This window comes from Nylanderia fulva, unplaced genomic scaffold, assembly GCF_048542155.1.
Source record: "Nylanderia fulva isolate GAGA-0341 unplaced genomic scaffold, ASM4854215v1 Scaffold15, whole genome shotgun sequence".
Lineage (NCBI taxonomy): Eukaryota > Metazoa > Arthropoda > Insecta > Hymenoptera > Formicidae > Nylanderia > Nylanderia fulva.
The window spans coordinates 4,830,857-4,842,084 of record NW_028189730.1 but is presented as its reverse complement, the minus strand read 5'-3'; the positions used below and the strand labels follow the sequence as shown (position 1 = coordinate 4,842,084).

The 11,228-nt window shown below is 29.3% G+C and overlaps 1 protein-coding gene across 1 annotated transcript; it reads right to left on the bottom strand.

The window, feature by feature from the left end:
• Nucleotides 1–106: 106 nt before the first annotated feature.
• LOC114939151 (oxysterol-binding protein-related protein 2) lies at nt 107–10,133 on the bottom strand. The gene is made up of 9 exons (XM_029313376.2): nt 9,148–10,133; nt 8,407–8,608; nt 7,484–7,593; nt 6,773–6,931; nt 5,506–5,706; nt 5,016–5,205; nt 4,408–4,521; nt 3,571–3,788; nt 107–3,205 (listed from the first exon to the last, which is right to left on the bottom strand). Exons 1-9 carry the CDS (start codon nt 9,177–9,179, stop codon nt 3,103–3,105), a joined length of 1,329 nt encoding a protein of 442 aa, XP_029169209.2. The 5' UTR covers nt 9,180–10,133; the 3' UTR covers nt 107–3,102.
• Nucleotides 10,134–11,228: the final 1,095 nt, after the last annotated feature.

The following is an 11,228-nucleotide window of genomic DNA, read 5'->3' as shown; positions in this document are numbered from 1 at the left end:
GACTGATCAAATTAAATGAAAGGACATAAACACACACACACACACACACACACACATATATATATATATATATATGTGTATATGTGTGTATAAAGATCTCGAAAGCTCTTTTGTAACAACATTTATTTCTAATGCTATTTTCTATATACAATTACACATGATGTGATCTATTCAACGCAAATACAACGAGTTCCTACAAATTACGTGTGCGATTGTTAACAATAATAAGATTTTCAGAGGCGACTCACAGATATTATTACCATAAGTGATAATCACATTTTATCAATATAAATATAATCTGTCCTTTTTTTTATGGAAGCGTAGAAATCCTATCAGACGTAGATATGTACTTCTATATATGTGCACACACACACACACGTGTATTCGTTCGTGTAATCATTTGTGAGAATGTACATACGCATTCGTATACTCGATAATTGTGCAGTTTTGTTTTATGCAGCCGAAAATTGCTGACTGCAATAAGTGAAGAACTTGTATTTGCAGCAACATACAATCAGTTTGATAGACTAATAGGATCACATAATTCGAGGATCTAAATTCCAAATCATGCCGCGAATTTCAAAAATTATTAAATTGATAAATTATTATTATTATTATTTCATAAATTATTATCATCCACTATAATAATAAGTCTTTCAATTCCAAAGACAAACATTTTTACGAAAAAGAAATTTTATCATCCAGGTCGCTTTTATATTCGTTTCTCGAGATGCAAATTTTTTATCTTTACATCTTCGAAAAAAATTCTATAATTATTATCGATCGATTATAATAAACGTCGTTTTTGTAGCATGGTCTAGAATTTAGATGTTTCTTGCAACGCGACTTGAAAATTTTTGGCTCTTAGAGAACCTCAAATTATTGTCGTCCTTCCTAAATTAAGCTTGTCGCACAACGCACACACAATACGCAACACGTTTGTCTGAATTTTTTATCCTAAGAGGCGTCTATATATCACGCAAAAGATACATCTATACTTGATCTGGAAGAAACGTAACATCACACATATTCGATCCTTTTTGCATTCTTTGGTAGCGATGTGCATTTTTTTCCATTATTAAGGCTGTATTACGCGTTGAAGTTATGGTTGACAGTTGATCAGCTGATCAGCTGTTTGGATCCGCAACTGTCAATCGTAACTTCAATTGCAACCGAGCTCGCAACTCAAAGTGTAATGCGGCCTTTAATGATATTTGTATTGTAATTATTAAGAAACGTCGCGTTGAATAACAATAGTGACTAATTGATACGACGTTATTACTTTTCAATGCATATAAAGTGCATGCGAAGTCGCATCAACTCGTTGCTATAGTTATCACGAGAACGATATTCTTTAATAATTAATAGTATTAATATATATTAATATTATTAAATTTATTATTAACATATATTAAAATTATGATACATTAATATTATTATATTAATATTATTAATACATATATTTTAATAATATTAATATGTATAATATTAAAAAATTTCTAGCTCTTTCGCTTGAGATCTTTGAGAAATGTTCTGAGAAATCCAGATTCATTAAATCCGCAAATTTTGGCATCTGTTTGCTCTCGATTCGCCGCAAAATTTAGCGCGATTTTTTCTCCAGATCTTAAGTCGAAAGTAATGCACAAATTTAAAATAATTATTGCTCGATCGATATAAGAAGCTAATCTTGAAGCTAATCGTTTGATTCATTGGTACTTGACTTTGGTACAGATATATTACACAGCCGCTATATGTATATTTACATGAAATAGTCTACGAGATTCCTGCCCAAAGAGTCCGATAGAATCACACGAAAGAGAAAATCGATACGGTCGAATTATGCTCTCTTTTTCTCTTTCTTTTTCTATTTGCAAAATATTGGACCATCTCATCTGATACTTTCACAGAAATGTTCTCTTTCCCTGTTTTGTTTGCACGTTGATTGATAAGAGATGACTCGTTTCTCGTTTCTAAATTTCAGACTGCATTCTTACAAACGATAGAGGATATACGATATTTTATATTTCTATTACGTATATGTATATGTATAGTTGATATAAATATACAAGAATATTTTTGAATAGAACTAAGATATAGATTCTCGCGTCTTAAAACATCGAAACGTAATTTATTCATTGAATTGACAGGTTGATAATTTATATAGAAAAGCGATTTGGATATACATATATTTAATCACGTTTGACTGAAAAACCGATATAGAGTGAAACGATGAAGCTCACAAACGAAATTATACAGAATGTTCCTGAAATGAGTTGCTCTGCTTTAGGAACATCCTGTACAGATTTCAATTTCCGTTTATTTCTTACGGGTTTCTTCAAGCAGGGAATGCTATAAAAAAAAAGAAAAGTCTCTTACTAATCATTCTCGACTTGGCTTCTTATATAAAAATAGTGTTGGATAAGTCTGCGGGAAAAGATGAGCCAAGAATATAATCGAACATTCAAAATCAATAAATCCTATAATTTTATAGATTTTTATGGAATTTTTGAACGTTCAATTACATTCTTCGACTCACGAGATTCACTTTAAATTATCCCTTCTATCAATTAACAATTTTTCATCTTTCCATGTATGGATACCCAATTATTTTATTTAATTAATTCTTTTTTAATATAAATATAAATATAAATATAAATATAAATATAAAATAAATGTAAATACGAATATAAAATGAGTGTAAATACAATATAAATATAAAATATTGTGTAATTATAAATTTTTTATATAAATAAAATTTTTTATTTAATTTCTTAATTTTTTAGCAGTTGCTGGATATTGAAAATTCGTTTTCGTTATATTTTAGGTTTCCGAATACAAATCGGTCTTTTGTGATGTGTTGTCAGAAATAAAGAGAAGTTTCAACATATTTTTATAGCATTTAAAATTATTTGGATATCTTGGTATCTGTTCATTAACAGAAGGGTTAATTACTTTATTACACAAAGACATCGATCTCTAAAGGCGTCTATTATCGATCTACGCGCCCGCAAACCTCTTAGGCAATTTATTTATAATTTTGCACTAATAAGACGCCCGATTATCGATTCTCGCGGGCGTTAATGGAAAACTAAAGAAACTTCCTTAAAAGATGTCCTCAATTTCGGTGAAATTACGATCCCAATATCCGCCCCGATATATCCAATCTTCCTGACCTGTGTAAGGATTCGTGCCGGATTGAAACCATCTGCAAATTCATTTTTGATATTACTAGATAGAGAAGTAATGAGAAATTAGAGATCATTAATCGGTAATTTATTTAAACTACAATACAATATAATAAGGATAATTTTTAATTAAACACAATTTTTATTTTTTGTAAATGTCAGACTAATATTATAATTATTTTAGCAAAAGAAAAATTATCTATATATTATTAATATTTGAATTTTAAATTAAAATTAAAATAAAAAAACATGAAAATTAAATCAGAATTAGAATTATAAGATTCCGTCACTTTCGAATGTCTTTAAAATTCTTTAAATCTTTCAAGTTCAAATTTTTATATTTTTTAAAAATATTAAATATATTATTTTAAAATGGAATGCACACCTGGGAATATATTCGTGTCCTTTCTTCTGTTTGCGCGCTTTGCGGGTATCCCTCTGTTTCTCTTCGAGCCTAGCTTTCTCAGACGCGGCACCATCTTGATCACCATTTTCCAATTTCCGGATGTCCGGCCTTAATCTGGAGTCGGTCGGACACAGGGCCTCTTCCATATCCGGTTCTAGCTCATTCAGTGACATTGCAAATGTCGTAAACTGATAGTACTGTAAATTATATTTTTAAATTAATATATATTTTTGCATCTCTCAATCAGAGAAAAGTTTAAGAAAAATATAATTTATAAAATAAAAAAGAATATAGATAATAAAAATAATAAAAACTATTGGCAAAAGAACGTCTACCGCGGTAAGAGAGGCGCTACTGAAGCAAAACAAATATGGCCGCCGTGAATATACAACAACGACAGTTTTAAATGTAAAAATAAACTTTTTAGTGAAAAAGATGTTGTCATTGCGGACATAGACACACTTTGTGATTCTACAAAAGCTACGCCTATTTCAAGGAATATGATCAAAGGCCAGAATGTTATAAATTCCGGTATGATTATATTATGTGCGATGTAACTATGAAAAGTCTAGAAAGAATAGATTTATATTCCTTATGTCTACAAGTGGAACATTATTAATTAATTTTTCCAATAATAATAAGATAATGTTAGATGCATATTCGCGACGACCATTTATGATAGTTCACGCGACTACTACTAGTGTCGCATTGAATTTTTAAGCCCCGAATTATATTTCTTTAGAGATTTTAGCAAATTTTCGAAAAAAAGATATATCTCTGTCAAAATATTTTAATTATCAATTTAATTAAACTGACATCCGAACTATTGCTAGGTCTCGGTGTGGCTTCCCACAATGTAATAGATCCTGGAATTTCCTCCACGATTGGAATGTCATCGACAACCGTACTCAAAGACTCGTCTATCGCGTCCTGTAAATTTAGTCAATGAAATTTAATAATATGTTTAATATACAGAGTGTCCCAAGATTAATAGTAAATCTTTTAATGGTAGATTCCTGGGATCATTTAGAGACGATTTTTCTTCAGCGAAAATGTCGAGAGAGGTCATCATTTTTTGCATGTTCCCAATTTTTGCTATCATGTATCTTCGTAATTAAGCCTTAAAATTTTATTAAAATAAACTCTACATGAAATTAATAAAAAAATGTAATTTTATTAATATTTTATTTCCACAAAGCTTAGTTTAGGAAAAACTCCTTATTTGCAATCGCTTATAATTCGAAAATGATTGATGTCTCGACATTTTTGTGTAAGAAAAATCGTCTCCAAATGATCCCAAGAATCTAAATTAAAATATCTGCTATTAATTTTGGGACACCCTGTATATAATAAATTTGAAAAGGAAATAAAATTTAATTTATCAGAGAAATGGATTGATTCGTTGAGGGAGAATTGTTCGATACCTGATGTAAGGGCTTAAAAGCTCCGACCTTGAGACTGTGAAGTTTCGCTTGGACCTTTTTGTGTCCTGGACTACCCTGTGGGCTTTTCGCCTCCATTCTGAGCTTCTCTAGTGTCTCTTCATACAAAGATGGCTCACAGGATCGTAAAATTTCAATCCATTTGCCATAAAGAAAAAGTAACTTTCTTTTTCTGAAAATATTACACATATATTTAATATATTATACCATATATTTTATATATATAATATTTTTTAATAATATTTAATATACATATATAATATATTTTATACATATAATATTATATATATATATATTTTTTTCTATATATTTTAAAATATATATTAATATAAATATATATTTGTATGTCAGAAAATAATATCGATAATTCATCTTATTCAAATTTGCATGGCAAATAAATTAATCAAGCTAAACTTCTTCTCTCTTGCGATTATGTCATCTTTTGTCAACCTTGGAAATTTTTTAAACTTACTCCTGATCCGTTATGAAACCTTCGACGCGATGAATGTCCTTGCCGTTCAAGGTGCTTTTAATAAAACATAGTTTAGCTTTCAAATTGTCTCCTCCGTGTTGTCTGATCTCCAAAGGGCCCGATTGTTCCATCCACAATTGTCCCACCAGAACATTGTGAAGTATGCAATTGACATTTTGCCAAGTGTAAGCCTCTTTCCATCTATTTAAACACAATTATTAACAGCGAGGTCCGTTGAAAAAGTGTTGAGTTTTTCTCCAAGTTTTTCTTAAATCTTCTTTTCTTTTAAATCTTAACTAATAATTAATTAACGCTTGGTTCTTAATTAGCCCGTTCGTTAGCAAAATATTCAATATCAGAACCGTTTACTTCTTAATTAATTAAGATTGATAGGAATAATTGAAAATTGAGACAGAAATATTGATGATAATATACACTATTTAAAAAAATAAGGAATACTTTTATACCCTAAAAATTAGACTATTTTTAAACCGCTAAAATTCGGGGAAAATTCATTGTAGACAAAAATTAAAGAAGTATTTTAAAGTTTCAACTTTAACACGTTATAGTTGGTTGGAAAAAAATTCTTTTATTTTCCTTGTCTTTAAAAAAAATACATATTGCTTCCCAGATAGCCACAGTAATTATTATGACATCAAAATGTCATAATAATCACTGTGGCTATCTGGGTTTGTTCTTTAAAATTACATATTTTTGACACTCTAGCTGCTCGATAAAAAATTTCTCTTGAAAAGTTGAAGTTCTCTCTTAAAGTTAAAACTTTAAGCTTTGAAATACTTTTTTAATTTTTTGTCTACAATGACTTTTCTCCGATTTTCAACGCTTTAATTTTTACGATATAAAAAAGTACTCCATATTTTTTTTACCAGTGTATGTTAGGAAATAATCATTTAATTTATTAACATTGTGTAAAAATTTTTTAATAACTTAACTTTGTTTTAAAAATTATTGAGCTTTTAATAAGATTTTTTAGTGTCTAATGATAATGAAAAAAAAATGAGAGATAGAGATATTGACAAAATAATATAAATAAATAAATATATATATATATATATATATATATATATATATATCAAGGAAAAATATTTAACACATGAATAAATTAAATTAATTAAGTTATAAGTTAATTATATGAGATGGAGATATTCACAAAATAATATATATACATATATATATCGAGAAAAATATCTAACACACAAATAAAATTAATTATAAGTTAATTATGGTCATAATTAAAAGGACTTACTTAAGTAGTTCAACCGTGACAATTCCTTTCGGGTGCACCTCCAAGGATTTTCCCCAGAATTTCAATTTGGGATGAATGCTGCCATGAAAGATGAAATCCTCGCTATCGGCATAAAATGCGGACACCGGAGGATGATGCGAGACCTGTTCGCATATTATCCTGAAAACAAATTTAGAAGTTGTTTTCGGTATAAAGATTTTTAAACTAAAAAAAATTTAAACTCTAATTTTTATTTTTTTTGTTAAAAAAATTCTCGTATTTTTAATATGTGGTTAATCTATAGTAGACATCAAGAAATTTCGTTAAATTTTCGAAATTGTGATGTTTGTATGATCTTATTATTTGTAAATAATATTTATTAAAATTAAAAGATTTATAAGGAAATAATTTTTAATCGTGTGTGTGTGTGTGTGTGTGTGTGAATTTACTATCACTTATAGCAGTAATTATGAGTTCTATATATATCATGATATCTGAGGGCTAAAGTAATCTGATTTTCCTATAGAATAACAGTATTACAGTAAATTATCAGAATTAAATAATACTGAACAATAATTTCAATTAATAAATAAGAAAAAATAATTAAAAAATTAATTAATCGAACAAATTAATAAATAGAAATTGAAAAAATAATAAATAAAATTATACAAAATATATAAATAAATTATAAATTAAAAAATTGATAGATAAAAACTGAACGGAGTCGATTACCGGAAGTCCTCGCGTTGCAGCTCGTACGTTTCGCCTAAGATCGGATTGAAGGGTTTTCCAAAGCGTTCCCAGTTCGAAGCGAGGGCACTCACAGCAAAAGCCGCGACGTACTGTGCGAGATTATTAATTTTTTTAATTGAATCATTACCCCACCAACATATTAACGTTATGTAAACGTTTAAAGGATTGCTGCTATTGTTCTGTTTTACCGACTTTAAGTTAGGTTAGGCTCACTTCTTATTGAATATATAGAATTGAAAAATCCTCCACAATGAAAGTATTGATAATATCTTTATTACTTCTGTATTATTCTTTCATGTCATCTTTATTGGGAGCGCCACATTTTGTACACAAATAAACTACAGAACTTTTGTATTAAGTAAGTATTGTTATGAACTGATGCACGAGGTCGATAAAAAACTGTAATTTTTTAACTTTAATGGTTTTTTTATACGAAATTGAAGCGCTCCCCGTTCACTATTATCAGTACTTTAATTGCGGAGAAGGATTTTTCAATCTGTATAACCAATAAAAAGAAAATCCCTTGAACTCAAAGTCGGTAAAACAGTCATGGTCAGCATCCCCTTAACAAACGTTTTTTATTTGTTAACCTGTCGAATGATTTGTTCCTTTAACGATGTGAACGTCCGTGTAGAACAGTAAAAATTCAAAGACTTGTATCATTCGAAAAATTGTGAGTCTTTATATTTTTAGTGCACAGAGAATATTGATGCGCCCAATTAAATTTGCAATCTTTTAAAAATCTATTGAATAAGCATCAATAATGAATGACAAGTATTATAACGTTTCACTAGATGGACATTCACATGTTTTATGAACGTTAAGGTTTGAACATTCCTGAAACGCTTATATATAATTAATGTGTTGGTGGGGTAATTAATTTTTCAAATTTTCTCGTTCACCTGTAGTCTGGAAATAGGCGATTGTTCCTGGGCTGCCTGTTTGAGCAATTTGGCATATTCCATATACTCCGCGACGCGTTGCAGAAACGAGAGGGGCTCGTTGAAGATGACTGGCATGCTGGTCTTGCTGATGTCCTTGCCCAGCTGCAGCGTCATCGAGCAGAGATTTATTTCGGAATGACCCGGAACTGGTAACGATGTCCTTGCAAAGTAAGACACGCTTTTACGAGGGAGGGTTAACAAATAAAAAAGAAACAGATTTTTTCAAATTTAAATTAAAGCAGTTTTATAGTTTACAAGTTCTGAGTGAATTCTTGAGACAGGATTACATATTCTATTATTAGACTGAAAAAAATTTTATTGGATTCGGATAAGTACTTATTTCAATACTTCCTAACTAATCATTTATTATTTGGAACTGATAATATTGATTTGATGTGAAAAATATTTATTTGATATAAGAAAATCCTTTTTAAAATAGATAAATATTTATTTGTTTCAAATAAATGTTCTATTAGACAATATTGAAATATTTATTAATTTAATAATTTTTTTCAGTGAAATTTGCTTTCAATATAAAGGTTTTTTAACTCTTCTGTCAATGCATAATTTATCACCTTTTCATCAACATATGGATACTCGGGAACTCGTTCACTGACAAAAGGATTAAAATTCCAAAGAAACAAAAATGTCTACATTTATAAATTTATACATTCATAGAAATTTATACGTTTTGCCAACCTGTATTGGTTTGATGCCTTTTCGCTGGCCATTGTAAGGATCTCTCGTGGCTATCAACCGTCTCGACGACGGCAAGAGCTTCCAAACTGTAGCTCTTATAGGTCGATACTTCGATTTTCATCAACATTGACTAACGATTACGAGAGGTTTTATTATTTATTACAAGTTTACAAGGGTTCTCGAATTACTTGGTCGCATCTTCTTGTTGGAAAATTCTTCAGGAAGCTCGTGGATTCTTGAACGATCCAAAAATTCTTTAGGATTCTCAAGTAGATCGATGGAATTTAACAGATCGATGAAATTGATTTCTAAAGCCTCGTCTATATATCTAAATCCAACTGTTTAATTAAAAACCGGAATCTCTTTACGCAAAATTTTATTCATCGATTTCTTCAGGAACCTATATCGGTTCTCTAAATCCTGATTAAAAATTGAAATCTTCTAAAGTCGTGTCCGGTCTTTAAATGCTCAGAGGGCTTTGTGCATTTGGAGGAGTTCTTGTTTGTGAAAAAAATATGTGTATCTATTTAATTATTTTCTCAATATTGATATTTCGACTGAAGCAGATACTTTTAGGTCCTCTTCGAAATAAATAAATCGTCGGATTCTCGGATATATACGTTCTTATCTTTTACAGCGAAAATTGGGCGAGAAGGAGGTATAGCTCTTCTGGGAATGGACCGTCCGGTTCTTTAGAAACAGAGACGGAGAGGCAAAGAGAGAGTGAGTGAGTGAGTGAGTGAGTGAGAGAGAGGAGGAGCTTTATCTCGCTATCTGGATGACATTACGGCGACGATACGGAAAGTCTCGAAAGTCACGGCAGACGATGACAGCACTCCCGGAAAATTGTCGCGCGACCCACTGTCACTCGCTCATGGTGATCTTCGGAAATCTTGTTTGAAAATCGTCCCCGGATCCACGATGTGCTCGCCTCGTCCTTCACGATCAGCTGTACACCTGAAGACTGTTGAGCTTGCGGGTGTGACGGCGAGAGCTCCCCCTTTTGCTTTGCGAGCAAATATCAATAAATCCGAGCATGAGCGTTGAGTTTCCGAGCTTTTCCGTTGGAACGACCGGCCAATTTGTTAGCGAGAAGCAGTTCGATTTTAATTCGCAATTTCAACATTTCGATCTGTTGTGAAGGCAACGTGCCAAAATTGTCGAACTCATTAATTTCCCAAAAGTTCTCAAGCTTTTTGTTTTCTCTGAAGTAAAACGCGATAAATTAATTAATTTTATGTCATTATTTTGAAACTCACATAACATTTTATAAATTTAGTTAATTAATATGCATATTTTCTTGTATATTAATATACATATTAATTAATATGTATAATAATATTTATTATTTTTTATATTATATTTTATATTATATATTATATATTATATTATATTTTATATTATATAGTATATATATTATATATAATATATTATATTTTAAATATATAATATATTAATATATATTATATATTTTTTATTATATATTATGTATAATAATATTTATTATTTTTTACATCATATATTATATATTTTATATTATATTATTGAATTTCTATATTATTTGAAATTTTAATCTATTAAAGACAAAAGCCAAAAAAATGATACTAAAGCTTAAATTCGATTAATTTCTATTTTTGTTTTCAATCTTTCAACTTTCTCTGAAATAAAATGCTTATGATAAATGAATTAATTTCATATAGCTATTTCAAATTTTATAACATTTAATTATATAATACTTATAATTTTTATTTTTTTTGTTTTTAATATTTTAACATTCTTTGGAGTAAAATGCGTGTGGAAAAAATTAATTTTTATGTACATACATGTTACTATTTTAGAGAATCCATAATATTTAATTAATGTGCCATTTAATTATTTATTAGTTATTTACATTAAATTTATATATTATTTAATTATTTATTTCAATATTATCCTTTTAATTATAATTAATATATATTTTATATTTAATCAAATCATTAAAACATGTCATACAACAATGCAACAGATTTCTTCTGAAGGATCTTAGAAACACGCGGTTTATTTTTCTCGTTTCCTTAAAAATTCAGGGATTTGAAGCGGAA